The sequence below is a fragment of the Mesoplodon mirus genome (genome assembly GCF_964341445.2).
Source record: "Mesoplodon mirus genome assembly, chromosome: 4".
Classification (NCBI taxonomy): domain Eukaryota; kingdom Metazoa; phylum Chordata; class Mammalia; order Artiodactyla; family Ziphiidae; genus Mesoplodon; species Mesoplodon mirus.
The window spans coordinates 75,529,302-75,554,970 of record NC_138979.1 but is presented as its reverse complement, the minus strand read 5'-3'; the positions used below and the strand labels follow the sequence as shown (position 1 = coordinate 75,554,970).

The following is a 25,669-nucleotide window of genomic DNA, read 5'->3' as shown; positions in this document are numbered from 1 at the left end:
CGGGCTTCAGTAGTTGTAGCTTGTGGGCTCTAGAGCGCAGGCTCAGGAGTTGTGGTGCATGGGCTTAGTTGCTCCACAGCATGTGGTATCTTCCCGGACCAGGGCTCGAACCTGTGTTCCCTGCATTGGCAGATGGATTCTTAACCATTATGCCACATCTTCTTCATCCATTCATCTGTCGATGGACACTTTACAGATTTTTTTATGATGGCCACACTGACCAGTGTGAGGTGATACCTCATTGTGGTTTTGATTTGCATTTCTCTAATGATTAGTGATGTTGAGCATCCTTTCATGTGTTTGTTGGCAATCTGTATATCTTCTTTGGAGAAATGTCTATTTAGGTCTTCCACCCATTTTTGGATTGGGTTGTTGGTTTTTTTTGATATTGAGCTGCATGAGCTGCTTGTATATTTTGGACATTAATCCTTTGTCCGTTGTTTCATTTGCAGATATTTTCTCCCACTCTGAGGGTTGTCTTTTCGTCTTGTTTATAGATTCCTTTGCTGTGCAAAAGCTTTTAAGTTTCATTAGTTCCCATTTCTTTATTTTTGTTTTTATTTCCATTTTCTAGGAGGTGGGTCAAAAAGGATCTTGCTGTGATTTATGTCACAGAGTGTTCTGCCTATGTTTTCCTCTAAGAGTTTGATAGTGTCTGGACTTACATTTAGGTCTTTAATCCATTTTGAGTTTATTTTTGTGTATGGTGTTAGCAAGTGTTCTAATTTCATTCTTTTACATGTAGCTGTCTAGTTTTCCCAGCACCACTTATTGAAGAAGCTGTCTTTTCTCCATTGTATATTCTTGCCTCCTTCATCAAAGATAAGGTGACCATATGTGCGTGGGTTTATCTCTGGGCTTTCTATCCTGTTCCATTGATCTATATTTCTGTTTTTGTGCCAGTACCATACTGCCTCGATTACTGTAGCTTTGTAATATCATCTGAAGTCTGGGAGCCTGATTCCTCCTGCTCCATTTTTCTTTCTCAAGATTGCTTTGGCTCTTCGGGGTCTTTTGTGTTTCCATACAAATTGTGCAATTTTTTGTTCTAATTCTGTGAAAAATTCTACTGGTAATTTGATAGGCATTGCATTGAATCTGTAGATTGCTTTGGGTAGTACAGTCATTTTCACAATGTTGATTCTTCCAATCCAAGGACATGGTATATCTCTCCATCTAATTGTATCATCTTTAATTTCTTTCATCAGTGTCTTATAGTTTTCTGCATTCAGGTCTTTTGTCTCCTTAGGTAGGTTTATTCCTATTTATTTTATTCTTTTTCTTGCAATGGTAAATAGGAGTGTTCCCTCAATTTATCTTTCAGATTATTCATCATTACTGTATAGGAGTGCAAGAGATTTCTGTGCATCAATTTTGTAACCTGCAACTTTACCAAAATCATTGATTAGTTCTAGTAGTTTTCTGGTAGCATCTTTAGGATTCTCTATGTATAGTATCATGTCACCTGCAAACAGTGACAATTTTACTTCTTTTCCGATTTGGATTCCTTTTATTTCTTTTTCTTCTCTGATTGCCATGGCTTAAAACTTTCAAAACTATGTTGAATAATAGTAGTGAGAGTGGGCCACCTTGTCTTGTTCCTGATCTTAGTGGAAATGTTTCAGTTTTTCATCATTGAGAATGATGTTGGCTGTGGGTTTGTCATATATGGCCTTTATTATGTTGAAGTAGGTCCCCTCTAAGCCCACTTTCTGGAGAGTTTTTATCATAAATGGGTGTTGAATTTTGTCACAAGCTTTTTCTGCATCTATTGAGATGATCATATGGTTTTTATCCTTCAGTTTATTAATATGGTGTATCACATTGATTGATTTGCATATATTAAAGAATCCTTGCATTCCTGGGATAAACCCCACCTGATCACGGTGTATGATCCTTTTAATGTACTGTTGGATTCTGTTTGCTAGTATTTTGTTGGGGATTTTTGCATCGATGTTCATCAGTGATATTGTCCTGTAGTTTTCTTTTTTTGTGATATCTTTATCTGGTTTTGGTATCAGGGTGATCGTGGTCTCATAGAATGAGTTTGGGAGTATTCCTCCCTCTCTATATTTTGGAAGAGTTTGAGAAGGATAGGTGTTAGCTCTTCTCTAAATGTTTGATAGAATTCAACTGTGAAGCCATCTGGTCCTGGGTTTTTGTTTGTTGGAAGATTTTTAATCACAGTCTCAATTTCAGTGCTTGCGATTGTTCTGTTTATATTTTCCATTTCTCCCTGGTTCAGTCTTGGAAGGTTGTACTTTTCTAAGAATGTGTCCATTTCTTCCAGGTTGTCCATTTTATTGGCATATAGTTGCCTGTAGTAGTCTCTCATGATCCTCTGTGTTTCTGCAGTGTCAGCTGTTACTTCTCCTTTTTCATTTCTAATTCTGTTGATTTGAGTCTTCTCCCTTTTTTTCTTGATGAGTCTGGCTAATGGTTTATCAATTTGTTTATCATCTCAAAGAACCAGCTCTTAGTTTTATTGATCTTTGCTATTGTTTCCTTCATTTTTTTTCATTTATTTCTGATCTGATCTTTGCGATTTCCTTCTTTCTGCTAACTTTGGGGTTTTTTTTTTATTCTTCATTCTCTAATTGCTTTAAGTGTAAGGTTAAGTTGTTTATTTGAGAGTTTTCTTGTTTCTTGAGGTAGGATTGTATTGCTATAAACTTCCTTCTTAGAACAGCTTTTGCTGCATCCCATAGGTTTTGGGTCATTGTGTTTTCATTGTCATTTGTTTCTAGGTATTTTTTTATTTCATCTTTGATTTCTTCAGTTCTCTCCTGATTATTTAGTAGCGTATTGTTTAGCCTCCATGTATTTGTGTTTTTTACAGTTTTTTTCCTGTAATTGATATCTAGTTGCATAGCGCTGTGGTCAGAAAAGATACTTGATACAATTTCAATTTTCTTAAATTTACCGAGGCTTGACCCAAGACATGATCTATCCTGGAGAATGTTCCATGAGCACTTGAGAAGAAAGTGTATTCTGTTGTTTTTGGATGGAATGTTCTATAAATATCATTTAAGTCTGTATTCTGTTGTTTTTGGATGGAATATCCTATAAATATCAATTAAGTCCATCTTGCTTAATGTATCATTTAAAGCTTGTGTTTCCTTATTTATTTTCATTTGGATGATCTGTCCATTGGTGAAAGTGGGGTGTTAAAGTCCCCTACTACTTTTGTGTTACTGTCAATTTCCCCTTTTACGGTTGTTAGCATTTGCCTAATGTATTAAGGTGCTCCTATGTGGCCTGCATAAATATTAACAATTCTTATATCTTCTTCTTGGATTGATCCTTTGATCATTATGTAGTGTCCTTCTTTGTATCTTGTAATAGTCTTTATTATAAAGTCTAGTCTGATATGAGTATTCCTACTCCAGCTTTCTTTTGATTTCCATTTGCATGGAATATCTTTTTCCATCCCCTCACTTTTAGTCTGTGTGTGTCCCTAGGTCTGAAGTGGGTCTCTTGTAGACAACATATATAGTGGTCTTGTTTTTGTACCCATTCACCCAGTCTGTGTCTTTTGGTTGGAGCATTTAATCCATTTACATTTAAGGCAATTATCAATATTTATGTTCCTATTACCATTTTCTTAATTGTGGGTTTGTTTTTGCATGTTTTTTCCTTCTTTTGTGTTTCCTGACTAGAGAAGTTCCTTTAGCATTTGTTGTAAAGCTGGTTTGTTCGTGCTGAATTCTCTTATTGTTTGTTTGTCTGTAAAGGTTTTAATTTCTCTGTCGAATCTAAATGAGATCCTTGCTGGGTAGAGTAATCTTGGTTGTAGGTCCTTCCCTTTCATCACTTTATTTATTTATTTGTTTGTTTATTTAACATCTTTATTGGAGTATAATTGCTTTACAATGGTGTGTTATTTTCTGCTTTATAACAAAGTGAATCAGCTATCCTTTCATCACTTTAAATATGTCCTGCCACTCCCTCTGGCTTGTAGAGTTTCTGCTGAAAGATCAGCTGTTAACCTTACAGGGGTTTCCTTGTATGTTATTTGTTTCTTTTCCCTTGCCTGCTTTTAATACTTTTTTCTTCATATTTAATTTTTTATAGTTTGATTAATGTGTGTTTTGGCGTGTTTCTCCTTAGATTTATCCTGTATGGGACTCTCTGTGCTTCCTGGACTTGATTGACTATTTCATTTCCCATGTTAGGGAAGTTTTTGACTATAATCTCTTCAAATATGTTCTCAGACCCTTTCTTTTCTTCTTCTTCTTCTGGGACCCCTATAATTCGAATGTTGGTGTGTTTAATGTTGTCCCAGAGGTCTCTGAGACTGTCCTCAATTCTTTTCATTCTTTTTTCTTTATTTTGTTCTGCAGTAATTATTTCCACTATTTTATCTTCCAGGTCACTTATCCATTCTTCTGCCTCTGTTATTCTGCTATTGATACCTTCTAGAGAATTTTTAATTTCATTTATTGTGTTGTTCATCATTGTTTGTTTGCTCTTTAGTTCCTCTAGGTTCTTGTTAAACGTTTCTTGTATTTTCTCCATTCTATTCCCAAGATTTTGGATCATCTTTACTATAATTACTCTGAATTCTTTTTCAGGTAGACTGCCTATTTCCTCTTCATTTGTTTGTTCTGGTGGGTTTTTATCTTGCTCCTTCATCTGCTGCATATTTCTCTGTCTTCTCATTTTAACTTACTTAGTGTGTTTGGCGTCTCCTTTCCGCATGCTTCAAGTTCATAGTTCTTGTTATTTTTGGTGTCTGCCCCCGGTGGGTGAGGTTTTTTCAGTGGCTTGTGTAGGCTTCCTGGTAGTGGGGACTGGTGCCTGTGTTCTGGTGGGTGGGGCTGTATCTTGTTCTTCTGGTGGGCAAGTCCACTTCTGGTGGTGGGTTTTGGGGTGTCTGTGAACTTGATATGACTTTAGGCAGCTTCTCTGCTAATGGGTGTGGTTGTGCTCTTGTCTTGCTAGTTGTTTGGCAGGGGGTGTCCAGCACTGGTTCTTGCTGGCCGTTGGGTGGAGCTGGGTCTTAGCGTTGAGATAGAGATCTCTGGGAGAGCTCCCGCTGATTGATATTACGTGGGGATGGGAGGTCTCTGGTGTCCAATGTCCTGGACTCAGCTCTCCCACCTCAGAGGCTGAGGCCTGACAGCCAGCCAGAGCACCAAGAACCCCTTTTAAGTAGAGATGAATTGGAGTCTTTCTTTGATAGTAGGTAGTCTTCCCTTGCAGTCTCATCAGTGCAGCTTTTTTTTCACTTTTCCTTCCTGCTTTGTCTAGTTTCATAGGGTGTAACATAGAGGCCTCTTACCTGGCACTTCAGACCAGAGTTCCTAGTGCAAAATGGCTGCACCTGGCACCTCAGGTCAGCAGATATGTGAGTTACTTTTATCTTTTTTATTTTGCCAAAGTTCTACAGTTCTTACAAATGGATCTCATATATTCCTTGCTAGGTTTATTCCTCTATATTTCTGATATTTGTCAGCTATTTTGAATGGCTCTTTCTTTTCTTCAATTACATTTACCTATCGGTTATTGCTGGTATATAAGAAAACCGTTAGCTTGGGTCAATGCCAGTCTTACATTCAGCCACTTTTATGAGGTCCAGTAATTTCTAAAGTCAATTATCACAGAATTTCTAGGTAGACTATCAGATGGTCTGTAAGTCAGTTGTTGGATTTCTAAATCTTGCTCAAACTTACTCAGGCACATGGCACTCATTTTTGACACCAAAATTGCCCTTAACTCTAACAAGAAAAAATGAAAAATATTGTTTATATATATAAACTGGAAAATAGGGGTTTGGAGCATGTTTTCAGTATGGTCCTCCCTTCATTCCAGGAGGTTGTTAAGCACTCTGATGTGTCCTCCATCTGGCCTCATTTATCTACACAGGAATTTCCTCAGTGTTAAGAACACAACTGTTCTAGCCATTCCCAAGATATTTGTGAAATTCGAAAGAAAAATCCAGTATTTAAACAATAGGGCTAGCAAGCTACTGGATTTTAATAAATAAACCAATTCCTGTAGCTGCAGTTGTTACTTTTCAGTCAAGGAAATGTAGTCCTTAGGGGGGAAAAATCAAGACAGCAAAAGTCAAAGGGAAAAATACAAGACAGAAGAAAAATATAGGCAAAACTTTCTCCTATAAAATGTAAGGAAACTATTACCTATGATGTATCACAGCAGACTGCCAGAAATTTTAAAACACTAATTTTTCAAGCTATTAATTCATATTGCGTAGGTGAAGTTATAAAGACTTGTATCTTCTATATCGGTTTCCCATGGAATGCTAAAGATAATCCCAGCATTATTATATGGTCTCTCACATAGCAATTCCCTCATTGTTTTAAACCAGTTTTAAATGGTTGTTTCAGAATGTTATAAAAGTCTCAAATTTTTTATATTTAAATAAGTAAATGTCATAAGCATTTGAGAGCAAGGCTTTAGTAGGAAGATGAATATATGGCATGAATAAGGAATGAATACATGGCACCTGAAACCTCCAAAAAAGTGCAGTACAGCTTCAGGATCCTTCCTTACCTGGGTGTTGGAGCCTAATCTCACCTAGGACAACTAGCAATTACACATAGATGGGTGAGAAAAAATATTAATTGATAACTGCTTCAGTGAGCTAATTCCACAGTGGTAAAAATCATAAATACTATCATTCTGAACACAAAACTGTCTACCACATTTATTCAGAATGCTCTTCTAATTTAACACCAGGTGAACCTAATGAAAAAAAGGAAAGCAATGAGGTTTTTGATGGAACATTCTGAATTACTTAATCCTTGTTTTTACTTTAATTAAAATCTACTCATTTAATTGAAAATTTGTTCATGTATACCACAAGGTCACTTTATCACCAGCTCTATCATGTTCCATACCAGAGAAAAATTATATTCTAGTGCAGGGTTTGTCAAACTACAACCCACAGCCCCAACCCAGCCCACTGCCTATTTTTGTGCAGCCTGTGGACTAGAATAATTTTCACATGTGTAGATGGTTGAAAAAAAATTAGAAGAAGAAGAATAGTTTATGACACACGGACATTCAAATGTCAGCGTCCATAGATAATTATTGTTACACTGCCACGCCTGCTTATTTGCATATTATCTATGGCTGCTGGAAAATCCACATGGCCCACAAAGCTTAAAATATTTACCATCTACTTCTTTACAGAAACTGTGTATCCACCCCTGTTGGACTATTAAGCTGAAAAGGCAAAGTAATAGGAGAGGGTGATTCCCAAAGTCTACCTTAGAAGACTGACATTTCTGGAGAACTTGTTAGTGCTTTGACAAGAGGCAGTTTGGCTAGGAGTTCTCTGTTTTATGGTAGAGTAAGTAGCTGATTTGGAAGCAGTGATGTTTGACAGAGGAGTGTTGCTGTTGTTGTTATTATTATCATTTTAACCACCAGTACTTCCTGCTGATTTATATTCTCCACCTCCCAAGAGGAATTTGACCAGTTTGATTACATCTCATTTATGTGAAGTGTACAAAATATGTTGCAAGAATTGGTTGCGTCAGAGACAATAAACAAACTTTTTAATCCTTCTTCCTTAAGCAGGAAGTCACAACTTGCCAATAAGCAATTTAAAACAAGCCCCACAACGTTATATGTTTGGTTTAAAACAAGAAATATTTTCGGCCTTGGGATACTGTCATCTTGGCAACCCCATTTGTCCTCCCTGGTGAGAACACGTGCACACTGCTGCTTGCTTTCCGGTTCAGTGAGAGAGGGTCACACCTTGCCCTCTTAATCCCAGAGTCAAATATGATTACAAATTTTTCCTCCCGGGAATCTAACTTGTAAGGAAGATCACTGTGCTTTTTGTTAAACAAGACATCTCTCTTTAGTTGCCCTATTTATTCTCAGGCTTACTATATTTCATCGGCCTAAAGATTATGTTTGACATCGGCAATTGTTAGAGACCATTTGTTTTTACAGTGGAAAAAGAAATAAAAGTGCAAATGTCAGACCTCAAAATCCATACTTCTCTGAATTGTTCTCATTTTCGAGAATGAGAACGTGTGTGTGTCTTTCCCCCAAGTGGGGAAAATGTCACTGTGGCTAAGTCGAAATAGTTTATGTCTCTCATTTTCTTTTTCATTAACTGCAAAATTAGAGGAAATTTTAGGACATAATAAGTGAATTATGGGAAAGTGAAAATTCTAGGACACATCCCAGTTGCAGTTAAAATAGGAATGGCTCATGTCAAATCCAGAAAAAAATAAAAATGTAAAAATTGCAGCTTCATTATCAGAAAAGTAGCACTGTTAAAAACGGACAGTCTTAGCAGTTGAGGAGTCTGTTTTGAGGCCTGATAAGTTAACATTAGTAAACTAGTAAGTAACATTAGTAAACAAGTTAGATACCCAGACCTCGTTAGTTATGTTGATATCAGAACTTGACCTTAGCAGCAACCAACTTAACAAACGTGGGCATTTCTAGTGATCTAATATCCTCGTTTATAACTGTGATGAACAAGCAAAGCCCTCTTGATAGAAGGACTAGGTGAGTGACATGAACTAGGGGAGCCATTTACCAGAGGTGGTGGTGGGGAACGTCAACCGTGAGAATATGAGAAACCGGTTAATTGCTCTCAATCTTGTAATTTTGTATTGTCTAATCTCAAAATAGGGTGAAATGCAAAGCTCTCTATATGCTCTGCAAAACAAGCTGGCCCCATCTTCCCAGAGCAGGCACGGGAAGGCCACTGGGGGCAAATGCCACTTCCCACCTGTTCTCTGCTGTAAATAAGCCTGCAGCCCACACCAGGGGCCAATTAAAAGGAATGGCTGTTGGTTCAGTAGCCCAGGAAGGCATCAGGTGGACTCTAGGTCCTTGGCAGCGATCCCAATTAAGGTGTATTGTTTATCAGGGGGCCAATTAAGAAGATGGAATTAAGAAGAGGTCACGCCCTCTATTAAGGAGTAGTCTGAACCTGGGGAAGCAGTATGATGCTGGGGGTGGTGGGGTTCTCCTGGCCGCCCCTGGATGGAGTCTCTCATGGCCATGCCCAGATGGGGAAAGAGAATGATGGTTTTTGTACCTCTTATTAGACAGCTTTTGTAAAAAGGATTTTTAATTTTAAAAAAGGTGTTTGTTTTAAGTAGTATAGTCTGAAAGGTCAAGATGTCACATAACTAGCCCCAAATATTAGCTCTTTTGGTTACTCTGACACAAAAAGGAGGAGGAATGGGCTATAGAGCCAGGTGACATGCGAAAGCATTTAGTGGTGCGTGTAGCTAGTCAAGGGCCCTATTCAGCACTGATGCAGGCAGAATTGGGTACGGTGAGAGCACAGCCAGGGAAGCCCAAGCAGACACTGCTGGCCAAGTGAGCCTCTGCCCCCAGGGCTGTGGGAGGTACGGGGACAGTGGGCTGGGGTAAGACTCCACCCAGGAAGCGGTGCTGCGATCATCCCCATTTCCCTGCAAGGAGAAGTGGGTGGGGCACAGGTTAACTTGCCTGCGGAGCCACAGTTTACAGGCAGCAGGTGCTTTCAACCATCACTTTTAGCTATAAGCTTCATCTGTGGTTTTGGTTTCTTTTTCCTTTTTTTTTTTTTTTAAACATATTTTGCAAAATCGGTTTCAAGAGCTGCCAAATTTAATCAAGCCAAGGTCTAAACAAAACAACTTGTAAGTTCCGCACCATCCTGACTCGCTGGGGCTGTACGGGTTTCAGCACCTTTTAGCCCCCGTCCAATCCCAGTCCCAGGCAAACTGGGTCAGTTGGTCGCCAGACTCGTGTCTCACGTCCGAACACACCGACCAACAAAATGACCCCGCCCCCAAGTGGCCAGAAAGGCCCTGATGGCGCTCCGACCCTCTACTTTTCTGTTGCCGCAGCCTGTGCGTCCTGAGCTGGCTATTTCTGCTTTCGGAGGGGGTTGTCTTACACCCTCCCCACCACCCCAGAGTCTTCAGTCTTTCGGGGCCCCCAAAATGCTGCGGGGCGGGGTGGTTGGTTCCCCACCCCAGCGGGAGGCCCGCGACCTGCCGGGAGGGGCGCGCGGCGCTCAGAGCGCCCAGGGCCGGGCCTCTGACCCGCGCAGGCGCAGAAGCGCGCTCCCAACTCCGGTTTCATGGATTCCCAGTCCAGCTGCGTGGTGGTGACTGGTAAGACGACTTTTCTGCTTTCCCATTTGCTGCTGCTTTTAGCCTGACCATGGAATGCGCACTTGCCTGATCCTGGTCATAAACAGTTCCCTCATGGGGAAAAAAGAGTGGCAACTGGTGGTTCCAATAATTCCAGATGGAGCTAACTTCCTGCTATGCCCTATTAAAAAAAAAACGGGACAGAGAGGCTTTTCTGTTTCTGTCCTGTCATTCACTTCAAATAACTCTTGAGTGGCATACACAGTAGGTGCCTACATGTGGCTTAGGCTCAGACCTTGTCCTTCAGCCCCTCAGGGGGGAGGCAGAGGCTGGCGCCGGCTGTCCGAGTCTGGGGCCCATGTGGCATCCTCTGGGGTACAGCTGCATAGCAAGGAAGGGGGAGCAGGGGACTCAGAAAGAACGGAACCTAATAAGGCTGAGACAGTCCATCTACAGTGCCCACCCTGACAGGGGCACATAGCTCCCCCCCAAAACTAGAGGGCTTTTAGCCACCCAGGGAACTCTAAGCACCCTCTGAGAGCCACCAGTTAGAGACTTTGAACCCCAGAAGGTCAACTCAGAAGGAATGGTAGCCACCCACTCCTGCCTTTCACCAGCACATTCAAAATCAACCCCAGACACCCCCAGTCGTTGTCACAGCTGGTCCCTGGAGGGCTTGATTTCTTCACAAAGCTCTTTATTTTTAGTCAGACACATTTGGCATATTTTAAGTTTTTTGAATTGTGTTGGATGAAGGAAACGTTGAAGAGAGAAGGGTTCCTGTGTGTGTGGAAAATTGAAAGTTACCTATCTTAATATTTTCAGACTATAATCAAACTCCTGTTAACCTTCTGAGAAAAAGAAAGTTCTTTCGAAAACCTTTTATCTCCCTTGTTCTCATTTGTGTTATTTTGGGTATTAGAGATTGGTTCAGATTACCCTTGAATTCCTAAGGAAACTGTACCCCTGATAAATGTGACACTTGCCACAAATGAAATATGAATATTGAAGCACCAGGGCAAGCCTTAGACTCACATCAACCCCTGCCTCTGTCCTGTCAACTTGTGGTTTGCTGGCAAACTCTGGATTGTTTGATGAAGTACCTGATAATCAGCTGCGATTTGGGAATGCTCACTGGCTTCCAGAGTGTGGCCTTCCTTTATTAAAAATGCTCTGAGCTGCTAAGGGCAGTCTTTTCGTTTAATTGGATTTAATTGGATTTGCTTCACGTGTAAATCTCACCAAGTCAGTTGGCACATAGACAGATGGTGGGGGAACAAGGACTCTGACAAACTGCCTTAAGATCAAGACATTTGGACTGGCACCAAACAATGACGATGGGAGAGTGAGAAAACCTGCCTCCCTCCAGAGGGCCTCTTTTGATTCCAAGAGAAGATTTCTCCAGCCCCTTTTCACAAGTTCCGCTCGAGGGCCTGCCAAGTTTAAAGTGTAAGGTTTGACCCTGCAAAACAAGAGCTTCCAACCTTCATTTGCTGAGTTGTTTTGCCTAATTGAAAACAGATAAGAAATGATCTGCATACACTGATCTGAATATGATTCTAAAGCAGCATGTGATTTTTTTCTGGTGTCACTGCATTTTTAGTATTCCTACAGTCATCCCAGGAGGCACCTGATTTCTCAGTGATTTTTCCTTAATCTCAGTATTTTCCTTTTTTTTTCTTTTTCTTTTTTGCTCGGCAACTCCAGTCTTATTTAATTCTATAAGATTCAGTCAAAGTCAGAAAACACCAGTAGCTTCCTGGGACATCGTGTCCCAAACTTTTCTATTCCCTGAGAAAGTTTTACCCTTTGTGAGTCAAACTTCCTAGTGCTCTAGACCCAGAGGTTCCAGAATTTCAGAGGCACAGCCCTCTCCAGAACTGACTCCTGCTCTAAAGACCTGAGGTCCGGGGGTTGGGGTGGAGGTGAGGTTTCAGAGGTAGGTATTTAATCATAGCTCCTCCCCATCTCAGAATCTGATGATTTGAGAAATACATCACGGGAATCAGATAGATGGAACTCAAAACCTCAGCTGGGTTCCAGGTAAAGCTGAGCTGGAGAATGCCACGTCTAGCTGCAGCCCAGTGCCCACCCTGAAGTGAGCCCACCAGTCACAGGCCCACCTGACAACAGCTGACCTCCCCTACAGGGGCCAGGCAGGAACTGTTGAGCTCTGCGCATGGGCCACACTGAAGGAGAGATGAAGCAAGAGGCCCCCAGGGTCCTGGTCCTTCCTCCTAGCCACACCATCCTAAAGGGCTTGTGATGGTTAATTTCATGTGTCAACTTGACTGGGCCACGGAGTGCCCAGATATCTGGTTAAACATTATCTGGATGTGTCTGTGACGGTGTTTTTGGAAGAGCTTGGCATTTGAATCGGTTGGCTCAGTAAAGCAGTGCCCTCTCCAGTGTGGGTGGGTGTCATCTAATCCATTAAGGGTCTGAATAGAATAAAAAAGCAGAGGAGGGTTGAATTCTCTGTCTGAAGGCATGATCTGGCACATTAGTCTTCTCCTGCCCTCAAACTGGTGCTCCTGGTTCTCGGGCCTTCAGCCTTGGACTGGAATTTACTCCACTGGCTTTCCTGGGTCTCCAGCCTGTAGATGGCAGACAGATCTGAGGACTTCTCAGCCTTCATAATCACATGAGCCAATACCTTATAATAAATCTCTTTCTATATATATGCAGATATATATATACACACATACATACCAGTACAGACCTCTCGATTTCTGGAGAGAGAAATAGAGGCCTAAAGTACACATGAAATCTCAACATGGAAAAGTAAGGACAGGGCCCCTGACTGATAGTCACGGTGCCCAGGCAGGGGGTTTGGGGCTGAGAAATGGTGGCATCAAATGATGAGAGAGAATCAAGGCAGAGTGAGGGTCTAGCTGGAGCCCATCCCACGCTGCCCAGAGAGACAGTAAAAAAGGATTTAGCATTTGTTTAGCATCTACCAGCTTCTGGAAACAATACGTGCTGTACATGGCATTGTTTAATCTGTCCAGAGGTCCCAGGAGGTATGTAACTATAACAACAATGAAGGAGAACGCTGACACTGCTTCCTGTGTTTGAGGCAGTATTGCAAATGCTCCGTTTTATTCATTTAATCTGCACAACAACCCTATTAGATTATTATAATTGGTGTGCATTTTACAGATGAGAAAATCAAGGCACTGAAGCTAAGTAACTTGCTCAACGTCTCCCAGCTGCTTAAATGGTGGGGCTGAGATGCAACAACAGAAGCCTGAACCCAAACACAGGTCTCTGACCACTCTTGGCTGCCGTTGGGCCATGGCCTGAGCTTTGGCGGGGTCACTGCATGGTGTGGGTGCCGTAAAAATAAGCAGCTGCAACACTAAGAGGGTGATGGTGTCCTTCTCCCCAGGCAGCAGGAAACATTTCCTAAGCTAGTCCCAGAGGAGGTTTGCTGTCCTCCCCAAAACAAAATTCTGTTTAACTGCTTTTTATTAGAAATCTTCATTGCAATTAAATTACATAATAGTACACAGTGTAAATAAGTGTTCCCAGTTCTAGGAACAAGCCCTTCCGTCCACACACCTCATCCAGAAGCTCCTTCCCAGTGTGAGACCTCTCCTGGGTCTCACCTTGCCCAGGCTCACCCCCTCCAACCGCTCTGCCTCCTCCTCCGCCATGAAGTCCTGGGTCACCACCACCTCCTCCAGGAGACTTCCCTAACCACCCCCACCCATCTTCTCTCTCCCCTCTCTATTCTGATCCTAGTTGTTGTTCAAAGCCTTGCTATTCCAAGTGTGGTCCAGGGGCCAGTAGCATCAGTACCACTGGGGAGCTTGTTAGGAATTCAGAATCTCCAGCATCACCCCGGACCTGCCTAATCAGATTCTACATTTTAATAAGATATACATGTGTATTAGCATTTGAGAAACGCTGGACCAAATCTCACACTTTTTTAAACTTTTCATTTTGAAATAATCATCGATTCACAAGAATTTGCAAAGAAAATGTATAGACTGGTCCTCTGCATCTTTCACCCAGCCTCCTCCAAGGTTAACATCTTCAATATCAAATCTAAGAATCTGACATTGGTATAACTCAGTGTGTATGCGTGTGTGTGTGTGTGTGCACATGCATGCATAACTCTATGTGGTATTATCACATGTGTAGCTTTGTGTAACCACCACCGTCAAGATAAATAACTACCAACATCACAAGGCTCCTGCGAACTACCCCTTTATAGCCACACCTACCCTTTTCCCCCATCTCTAACTCCTGGTAACCATTAATCTGTTCTTCATCTCTATAATTATGTATATAGATGTAAATTATAATTTACAAATATTGTATTGGGTTGGCCAAAAAATCCGTTCAGGTTTTCCCATAAGAGCTTATGGAAAAAGCCGAATGAACTTTTTGGCCAGCCCAATGTAAATGGAATCATGCAGTATGTATCCTTTTGAGATTGGCTTTTTTTCACTCAGCATAATTCCCTTGAGGTTCTTCCAAGTTGTTTATACCAATAATTCCTTCACTTTTCAAGCAATTTTTAACAGCTTTATTGAGGTATAATTCTCATGCTATACAATTCACTCATTTAAAGCATACAGTTCAATGGCTTTTAGTAGTCACAGAGTTGTACGTTTCTCAACACAGTCAATTGAGAATATTTTCATTACCCCAAAAAGAAACTCGACTCCCTAATCCTCATCCCCACACCCCCACTACACACACACACACATACACACACACACACACACAGAGTCAAGCTCTAGGCAACCACTAATCTACTTTCTGTCTTTATAGGTTGCCAATTCTGGACATTTCACATAAATGCAATCATACAGTTTTGTGACTGGCCTCATTCACTGAGCATGTTTTTAAGGTTCATCCATGTTGTAACATAACACTTCTTTTTATTGCCAAATAATATGCCACTGTATGGGTAATACCATATTTTGTTTATTCATCAGCTGATGGACACTTGGGTTGTTTCTACTTTTTTCTTTTCACTGCTGACTAGTATTCTGTGATCTAGATGAACCACAGTTTATTTAACCATTCACTCATTGAAGGACATTGAGTTGGTTTCTAGCTATGGGCTATTACAAATAAAGCTGCAGTGAACATTTGTGTACAAGTTTCTGTGTGAAAATAAGTTTTCATTTCTCTGGGGTAATGTCCAGCAGTGCAAGTGCTTGGAAGTCCACTTTCAGTTTTAAAAGAAACTGTCCAACCATTTCCCAGAGTGGCAGTACCACTACATTCCCACCAACAATGTGTGTGTGACCTTGTTCCTCTTCATCCTTGTCAGCTTTGGGTGTTACCAGTATTTCTATTTTAGCCACCCTGATAGAAGTGTAATGACATCTCATTGTGATTTTATGGCTTTTTAAAAATTTTTTTTTAATTTTTGGCTGTGTTGGGTCTTCGTTTCTGGCAAGGGCTTTCTCTAGTTGTGGCAAGCGGGGGCCACCCTTCATTGCGGTGCACGGGCCTCTCACTATCGCGGCCTCTCTTGTTGCGGAGCAGAGGCTCCAGATGCACAGGCTCAGTAGTTGTGGCTCACGGGCCTAGTTGCTCCACAGCATGTGGGATCCTCCCAGACCAGGGCTCGAACCCATGTCCCCTGCATTGGCAGGCAGACTCTCAACCACTGCACCACCAGGGAAGCCCTCACTGTGATTTTAATTTGCATTTCCCTGATGGCTAATGATGTTGAAAAGTTTTTCATGTGCTTATTTGCCACCTGTATATCCTCTTTGGTGAAATGTTTCTTCATGTCTTTTGCCCATTTTCTAACTGGACTGTCTTTTTTTTTCTTTTTAATTAATTAATTTTTTATTTTTGGCTGCATTGGGTCTTCATTGCTGCATGCAGGCTTTCTCTAGTTGTGGCAAGCGGGGGCTACTCTTCGTTGTGATGCACAGGCTTCTCACTGCAGTGGCTTCTCTTGTTGCAGAGCACAGGCTCTAGGCGCGCGGGCTTCAGTAGTTGTGGCATGCAGGCTCAGTAGTTGTGGCTCGTGGGCTCTAGAGTGCAGGCTCAGTAGTTGTGGCACATGGGCTTAATTGCTCTGTGACATGCGGGATCTTCCCGGACCAGGGCTCGAACCCGTGTCCCCTGCATTGGCAGGTGGATTCTTAACCACTGCACCACCAGAAAAATCCCTAGACTGTCTTTTTTTTTTTTTTTTTTTTGCGGTACGTGGGCCTCTCACTGTTGTGGTCCCTCCCGTTGTGGAGCACAGGCTCCGGATGCGCAGGCTCAGCGGCCATGGCTCACGGGCCCAGCCGCTCCGCGGCATGTGGGATCCTCCCAGACCGGGGCACGAACCGGCGTCCCCTGCATCGGCAGGCAGACTCTCAACCACTGCGCCACCAGGGAAGCCCTAGACTGTCTTTTAAAGTTGAGTTTTGAGAGTTTTCTTATACATTTTACATACAATGCCTTTGTCAGATATGTGATTTACAACGGTCTGCAGAGTATCTTTTCACCCTCTCAGCAGGGTCTTTTGCAGAGCAAAAGGTTTTCATTTTGATGAGGTCCACTTTATCAGTTTTTACTTTTATGGATCACACACTTGGTGTCAAGTCTAAGAACTCTTTGCCTAACACTAGGTCCCAAGATTTTCTCCCTTTTTTTTTCCCAAAAAGTTTTATAAATTTACTTTTTACATTTAAGTCCATGATCAATTTTGAATTAATTTTTGTATACAGTGCAGGCTGATGGATCCATTTTTTTTGCCTATAGGTGTCTGATTTTTCCAGCCCCATTTGTTAAAAGGCTGTCCCTCTCCATTGACTTGCTTTTGCACCTTTGTTAACAAACAACTGGGCATATTCATATGGGTGTGTTTCTGGTCCCTCTACACAGCATGCACTTTAACTGGACATGTGTGCTCACACCTTCTCGAGCCCTCCTACTTGGCGGTGGATCAGCCCCACATTCCTTTAGGGCCCCCCTACAATGCCTCACACAAGAGCACTTGGAAAATGCTTCCAGATGGGCAGAGTTGCAAGCCTCCACAAGAAAGGGGGTATGTGGAGTCCTTGATGGCCCAGGGAATCACAAGAGGTCCCCAGAGAGGTGCGGGGAGCAGCACAGAAGCAGAGACACCTCGGCCCAAGGCATGGCCTGAGGAAACCAGGCTTTCTTTGGTTTCAGGTTTCGGGCCCTTCCGGCAGCACCTGGTGAATTCCAGCTGGGAAGCAGTAAAGGTAAAAACCCTCTAAGCCCAGACCCAGGAGCGCAGGACCCAGTTGGTTCCTTCTGTGGTTCTGAGAAAATCCAGCACGTAGGCTCCTTGGTGGCCAGATCCACACAGGATGGGGGGGGGGGAACACACACTGGGTGCCCTGGGACACGAGCTAGCTCTTTGTCCTTGGGTTGTGACTCACCTGCCCATAGGGGGCCCATCTGGCTCAGTGGTAAAGAAAACAGGCTGAAGGGACACCCCTGGGAAGGATGGGGAGTGGCCCAGGAAGGCTGTGCTGCCCTGAGAGCTGGGAACCCCTTCTGGCTGTGGAGTGTCGGGAAAGTCAGTGCCCCCAGCCGTGGTGTTCTCATTCATGACATGGGGGAATAATAGTGCTGATGTTACAGGGTCGTTCTGAGGAGTAAAAGAGGTATGTGTGTGAAGCAAGTAAGTCTGTAAAAGCAGCTTTTTTAAAGCATAGCGCCTGGCACAGGGTAAGAGCTTAATACATGGTTATAATTATAAACAGCATGGCTTCATTTTTAAGAAAGCAGCCAGGAGAGAGCATGTCCTCAGACAGGGCATGAAGAGGGAGGGGTCTCATCCGTAGAACAGAGCTCTCCTCCCTGAAGCAATTGCCCCACTCCTACCAGTCCCCACACGTGTCATTTAGAGACTCAGAGCACAGCTGGCTATTTATTCACACTTGACCATCAATTTCATGCTTCTGTTGGATCAAGCCAAAGGTAGGATCTTGAGTCTGTTCTCAGAGTTACCCAGTCAAGCTGAAAATGCAGCAAAACCACTTGAATCGTGCGTTTGCAGCCACCGTAGCATTCATTTTTTAGCTTGTCCACACAGACACAGTCAAGGAAACTCTCCACTCTTGAGTTAGAACTTGGGTTTTTTTCAACCAGCAAAAAAACTCAGAGAACCCCAGACTCACTGCCAAGCCTCACTGCTGCACACAACATGCCAGAAAGGCCAGGTCAGGGCTTTATGAGTTCCTGGGTATTTGCAGCCAGTTCCTTGAAAAACAGGACTTTTTCTGCTGAATCCCAAATGGGCCCTGAGTCCTTTTTGTGCCTCAGTTTTCTTATCTGTCAAATGGGAAGGTTGTGATGACTACAGGAATTAACACACATAAAGCCCTCAGAGCATGGCAGGGCAACTGCTGCTTCTCACAAATTTCATTCTTATTACTAAGAAGCTATTCTACCAGTCAGTTTTCTCAGTTGTGGGCAAATAGAACTGGACTTTGGAGAGCCACACAGGAAATAGAATGAGGGAGGGGATTATTTTGTAGACTCAAGATTCACCAGTAAAGCTGGAGAATCAGGGCAGAAGGGCAGAAACAGAAGCAGGCTGGGGGTTTCCAGGAAGAGGTAGTAGAATGGCAAACTAGGTGCTCTGAGTGGCCCTTCCCCTGTAGATAAACTAGATAAGATAGAACTTCTGTGCATTGCTGGACACATAGTAGTAAAGGAAAGCCCATATACGTCATGCCATGCACAGAAATACATCACACATACTCAGGGCTGCAGCCTGAAGGGGTGAGGGTCAGCACCCCCACCCTAACACACAAAAGGCAGGGGGGCACGTGCCATTATCAACATTGTTTTTAGCAAAGGGGATAGAATGAAACCAAGGCTCTTACTGTAAGCCAGACCCTTGAAAGGAGATCCTGTGGTCTCTAGCACCCCTGACTCCCAGCAAAGCATATGCAATTTCTCTTGAGGATTTAAAACCTTAGATTTTCCACAAACTAAGATAAACTAAACATTTATTTCCAATCAAAGATCACCAAATATTCAAAGAAACAAACTACCCTCAGTAAGAATGAGCAGAAGCAGATTTAGAACCTCAAAAACTTGAGGTTCTAAATCATTCTGCTAGATACTATCAGAAAATAACATAATTATATATGGGATGTTTGAAGAAGTAATGACAGAATCACAAAAACTAAGCAAAAACTATCAAAAGATTAGGCAAATTGAAAAAGGGAGTAATAGAGCTTATAGAAATTTAAAACACAATTGTTGAAGTGAAGAATTTAACAGATGACTTAAAAGACAGTTTAGAATTATACTAAGTGAAAGATGCCACTCACCAAAAACCACATATTGTATGATTACATTTAGATGAATGTCCAGATGAAGCAAATCTATTGAGACATAAAGTAGATTAGTGGTTGCCTAGGGCAGGTGAGTGGGGGATTGGGAGAAATAGGGAGTGACTGTTAATGGGTATGGGGTTTTTTTAGGGTTGATGAAAAGGTTCAAAATTGTGGTGATGGTTGCACAACTCTGTGAATATACTAGAAGGCAATGAATTATAGACTTTAAATGAGTAAATTGTATGGTATGTGAAATACATGTAAATGGCAGTTTAGAAACAGATAAGCAAAATTAATGAACTGGAAGATAGCTCTGATGATATTGTTTAAAGGGCAGCATAAAGAGATAGACAAGGAAGTGAAAAAAGAAATTAAGAAACATGGATAATAAAATGAGATATTTGAACATATGTTTATTTGGAGTTCCATGAAGAGAGAATGAATGAAATAAAGCACTAGCCAAAGAGATAATGGTTGAGACTATTGCAGAATTGGATGAAAGACATAAATCCACAGAGATAAGAAGTATAAAATATACCAAGCAAAAACAAACAAAATCAATACATATACACATCATAGTAAAACTGCAGAAAACCAAAGATAAGGAGATTTGAAAGTAGTCGGGGGAAAAGACAGGTCACCTACAAAAGACAATACAATTAGACTGAGAGTAAATTTTTCAAAAACAACAATAAAAGCTAGAAAACAATGGAGTAACATCATCAAAATGCTGGAAAAATATTGTCAACCTGAAATTGTGTACCCAGCAAAATTATTTTTCAAAACAAGGATGAAATGACATTTTCATTAAAGCAAGCATCAAGAGTTTACTACCAACAGGCACAACCCTAAAGGAACATGTAAAGGATATCGTTCAGAAGGAAGGAAAATTATCCCAGAAAGATGGTGTGAGATGCAAAGAGGAATTGTGAGCCCAAAGGTAAAATCTAAACTAGCATTATTTGTTAATAATGATAATAATAATAAATGGCTAATTTTAAGTTTAAAAATAAAGGATTGAACTAAAATATAGGACAATGAAAGCATAGAAGTTAAGAGGAGTGATTGAAGTTTAAGACTTCTAAGGCCCTTGTATAGACAGGCATCCTGATATCAAATTCAAACTTTGTTAAATTATATATATTTATGTATAATATATATTTTAATTTGAAGTATAGTTGATTTACAATGTTGTATTAGTTTCAGGTGTACAGCAAAGTGATTCAGTTGTATATATGTATATATATAGCTGAATATATATATATATATATATATATATATATATATATATATATTCCTTTTTAGATTCTTTTCCATTATAGGTTATTACAAGATATTGAATATAGTTCCCTTTGCTATATACAGTAGGCCATTTTTGTTTATCTATTTTATATATATAGTGATATGTATCTTAATCCCAAGCTCCTAATTTATCCCTCCCCACCTTTCCCCTTTAGTAACTGTAAATTTGTTTTCTATGTCTATGAGTCCATTTCTATTTTATAAATAAGTTCATTTGTATCATTTTTTTAGTTTCCACATATAAGTGACATCATGATATTTGTCTTTCTCTGTCTGACATACTTCACTTGGTATGATAATCTCTAGGTCCATCCATGTTGCTGCAAATGGCATTGTTTTATTCTTTTTATGGCTGAGTAATATTCCATTGTGTATACGTACCATATCTTCTTTAACCATTCATCTGTTGGTGGACACTTACGTTGTTTCCATGTCTTGGCAACTGTGAATAGTGCTGCTATGAACATTAGGGTGCATGTATCTTTTTGAATTAGAGTTTTCGTCTCTTCTGGATATAGGCCCAGGAGTGGGATTGCTGTCTCATATGGTAACTCTATTTTTAGTTTTTTAAGAAACCTCTGTACTGTTCTCCACAGTGACTGTACCAATTTATTCCCACCAACAGTGTAAGAAGCTTCCCTTTCTCTTTCTGATAATGGCCATTCTGACTGGTGTGAGGTGGTACCTCATTTTAGTTTTGATTTGCATTTCTCTAATAATTAGTGATGTTGAGCATCTTTTCATGTTCCTGTTGGGCATTTGTATGTCTTCTTTGGAGAAATGTCTATTTAGGTCTTCTGCCCATTTTTTGATAGGGTTGTTTGTTTTTTTGATATTGAGCTGTATGAGCTGTTTGTATATTTTGGAAATTAATCCCTTGTGGGTCGCATCATTTGCAAATATTTTCCTCTAGTCTGTAGGCTGTCTTTTCATTTTGTTTATGGTTTCATTTTCTGTGCAAAAACTTTTAAGTTTAATTAGCCATTTGTTTCTTTTTGCTTTTATTAACATTAGGAGATGGATTAAAAAAATATATTGGTGCAATTTATGTCAGAGAGCAATTTACCTATGTTTTCCTCTAGGAGTTTTATAGTATCTGGTCTTACAATTTTATAGTGTCTGATCTTATATGGTCTTTAATCCATTTTCAGTTTTTTTTTTATATGGTATTAGAGAATGTTCTTTTTTTCTTTTCTTTGTTTTTTCAGCCACACCGCACAGGCGGCATGTGGAACTTCCCCAGCCAGAGATCAAACCCACGCTCCCTACAGTGGAAGCATGGAGTCTTAACCCCTGGACCACCAGGGAAGTCCCAGGAGAATGTTTTAATTTCATTATTTTACATGGAGCTGTCAAGTTTTCCCAGCACCACTTATTGAAGAGACTGTCTTTTCTCCATTGTATATTTTTGCCTCCTTTGTTGTAGATTAATGGACCATAAGTGCAGGGGTTTATTTCTGGGCTTTCTATCCTGTTCCATTGATCTATGTGTCTGTTTTTGTACCAGTACCATACTGTTTTGATTAATGTAGCTTTATAGTATAGTGTGAAGTCAGAGAATATGATTCTTCCAGCTCCATTCTTCTTTTTCAAGATTGTTTTGGCTATTCAGGGTCTTCTGTGTTTCCATACAAATTAAAAAAAATATTTTGTTCTAGTTCTGTGAAAAATACCATTGTAATTTGATAGGGATTGCACTGAATCTAGATTGCCTTGGGTAGTATGGTCATTTTAACAATATTGTTTCTTCCAATTCAAGAACATGTTATATCTGTCCATCTGTTTGTGTCATCTTCCATTTCTTTCATCAGTGTCTTATAGTTTTCTGAGTACAGGTTTTGTTTCCTTAGGTAGGTTTATTCCTAGATATTTTATTCTTTTTGATGCAGTGGTAAATGGAATTGTTTCCTTAATTTCTCTTTCTGATGTTTCCTTGTTAGTGTATAGAAATGCAACAGATTTCTGTATATTAATTTTGTATCCTGCAACTTTACTGAATTCATTGATGAGCTCTAGTAGTTTTCTGGTGGTATCTTTAGGATTTTCAATGTATAGTCATTGCAAACAGTGAAGTTTCACTTCTTCCTTTCCAGATTGGATTCCTTTTATTTGTTTTTCTTCTCTGATTGCTGTGGCTAGGACTTCCAAAACAATATTGAATAAAAGTGGGAAAGAGGGGCATCCTTATCTTGTTCCTGATCTTAGAGGGAATGCTTTTAGATGTTCACCATTGAGTATGATGTTTGCTGTGGGTTTGTCATGTATGGCATTTATTATGCTGAGGTATGTTCCTTCTATGCCCACGTTTTGGAGAGTTTATCATAAATGGATGTTGAATTTTATCAAAAGCTTTTTCTGCATCTATTGAGATGATCATATGGTTTTTATTCTTCAGTTTGTTAATGTGGTGTATCACATTGATTGATTTGCAGATATTGAAAAAATCCCTGGGATAAATCCCAATTATATATGTGTGGCAAAATTTCAAGAGTAACTATGAAAGAGTAGAAATAAGAGTATATGGTTTCCAAGAGAGCAGGGAAACAAAACAGAATAAGAAAAAAATGAACAAAACTTTAATCAAAGGGACCAAAAAATCACCCCATAGGAAACAAGGTAGATGAATACACTGTTGCTGTCCAGCTGAATACTAGTTATTGTAGCTTGTCCCAGTGGCACTGGCTGCTGCATACTCCCAGTGGCATTATTGTTACCCTGGGAAGATGGATGTTTCTTCTATCAGAGAGACTTGCTCCTGATTCAGAGTCAAAGATGAGTGCACCTGATTGGTTGATCCTGACCTGGCCACAGTGAGACTGACCTTTTCAGCATTTGTGGGGGGAGCCAGGCTCTATCTTCCACCAAGACCCCAGTATTAGGGGTTGCCCCAAATCAGAGGAAGGCCAGAGAAATAACAATGTTGATATGGATGTAAAATATTAAGTGAACTCTTCTTAGTTCAACCTATGTTTATTCAGTTCCTGATTTGGAAGACAGTCTACTAACACATGAATCTCCTCCTGTTCCTATTCCACCCCAGCCAGGTGTACTGCAGTACAATTCTGACACTAACCCCCTGGAACACACACAGACTTCACAGATTAAGGGCAAAGTTCTCCACAAGACTGCCCCCGCTTCAGACACCAGCTGCATTTCAGGGGTCCTCAGGTCACCTGTGCTTTGGGAAAATTCTGGAATTTTCATGACCCCCACAGTTTTGATAATTTGCTAGAATGACACACAGAGCTCAGAAAAGCACTAAACTTACAATTTTTTAAAATAAAGGTTACATATAGGTTGAATTCTGGATGGGTCCCAAATGCAGAAGTTTCATGCCCTCTCCCCATGGAGTCAGGGCACATCACCATTCTGGCACCTCAATGCATTCACCAACCAGGAAATGCCATGGAACCTCCACATGCAGAGTTTTTATTGGAGTTTCATTGTGTAGACAAGGTTGGTTAAATCATTGGCCATGTGATTGAACTCAGTCTCCATCCCCTCCCTGAAGGTCAGGCAGCTGAAAGTCCCCACCCTCTAATCACGTGGCTGGTTTTTCTGGTGACCAGATCCCATCCTGCAGCTATCAAGGGACCACCATGAGTCACCCCACCAGCATAACAAAGATACTCCTGTTGCTCCAGAAATTCCAAGAATTTTGAAGCTCTCTGCCTGGAACTGGGGACAAAGACCAGATATACTCTTTTTCATATTACAGTTCCCTAGAAGGGTTCCTGTGTAGGGAGAGGAGATGGCTCATGAATAAGATAATTATAACCCAAAGCAGATTCTGAGAAGTGCTACATTATGAGACTCTGAGGAGGAAAAGATTAATTTCATTCTGGAGATCGTATGAAAGAAGGGAACCTAAAGCAAAGTGAGAAAAAGCTGCACCCCTGGGAGGTCACTGGGAAAGCCATCTGTTGGAAGCAGCAGTGAAGGACAGGATAAATTCTGGCAAGAGGGAATAAATTCTCTAAACCACCATGCACTGGGTGCTCCAGACACTTCATGCAGAGTGGTTTGCTGAATTCTTCCTACAGTCCAAAGAGGTTGATACTGTTATTCCCATTTTTCAGGTGAGGAAATGGGTGCTCAGAGGTTGGCTATCTGGCCTGGGGACATGTGCCATGAAATGGCCATGCCTAGATTCCAATCTCAGGTGGTCCTGCTGAGTGAAGTCCAGGTTCAGCCCACTTGCCTCGCTCTTCCCCTGGGGGAAAATAACACTTGGTTCAGAAGAAGAGGACCTCTTCAAGCACAAGAATGGCTTTTAGGGAATTCCAGTGGTTAGGACTTGGTGCTTTCACTGCTGGAGCCCAGGTTCAATCCCTGGTTGGGAAACTGAGATCCTGCAAGCTGTGTGGCATGGCCAAAAAAAAAAAAAAAAGGAATGGCTTTTAAACTTCCTAGAACTCAAAAAATATCAAGACCCACTACCCAGTGACCCAAGGGTGAGCAAAGTGAGGCTATTCACCCAAATGCCTCAGCCCTACATCCACGTCATCATGGCTGGCTTTCTGCCATGAGTTCATCTTTACCGTCTTTGAAGCTCTCCCACCAGTGCCTGAGACACAGACAAGATGATCTGCTGCTTGGTCTTCTTGCTCACAATGTGACCAGAACAGAAACCTTCTTACCAGCTGATGAGGAAGCAAACCCAAGCCCAGCTTCAGTGCCCTCTGCCACCCATTTGCCTTCTCCACGGGTCCCTGCTATCCGTCTCTAACTTCTGCTTTCTCCTTCTTTCTGGTGTTTTGCTCCAGGGCAGAGGCACTGGCAGTCTCTTTAAAGGCTGCTTTACTCTTAATCCTCAGACCAGGCTCTCTTCCTGCACCATCTACGGTTATTCAGTGTCCTCCACTAATGTGTGTGTAGACTCCACTCAGTGTTAGACCTTCTGATCCTGGTTTGGGACCTCCCTGGGAGTATCCATTGAAAGTGCCAGCATATGGCCAACAGAGCATTGTAAGGCTAATCATCTAAGTG

At 41.2% G+C, this 25,669-nt stretch overlaps 1 protein-coding gene across 4 annotated transcripts in view; it reads left to right on the top strand.

Moving 5' to 3' along the window:
• The first annotated feature begins 10,018 nt into the window (after window positions 1-10,018).
• The window catches only part of PGPEP1L (pyroglutamyl-peptidase I like), a 52,189-nt gene continuing 36,538 nt past the window's right edge, over window positions 10,019-25,669 (top strand). For 3 of the 4 annotated variants that reach the window (XM_082617562.1, XM_082617560.1, XM_082617559.1), the window contains exons 1-2: window positions 10,019-10,106; window positions 17,232-17,284. In XM_082617562.1, coding sequence (XP_082473688.1) covers window positions 10,073-10,106; window positions 17,232-17,284 — 87 coding nt within the window. In that variant the 5' untranslated portion in view covers window positions 10,019-10,072. The remainder of the gene's footprint in view (window positions 10,107-17,231; window positions 17,285-25,669) is intronic. The other variant, XM_082617561.1, reaches the window with a different exon arrangement.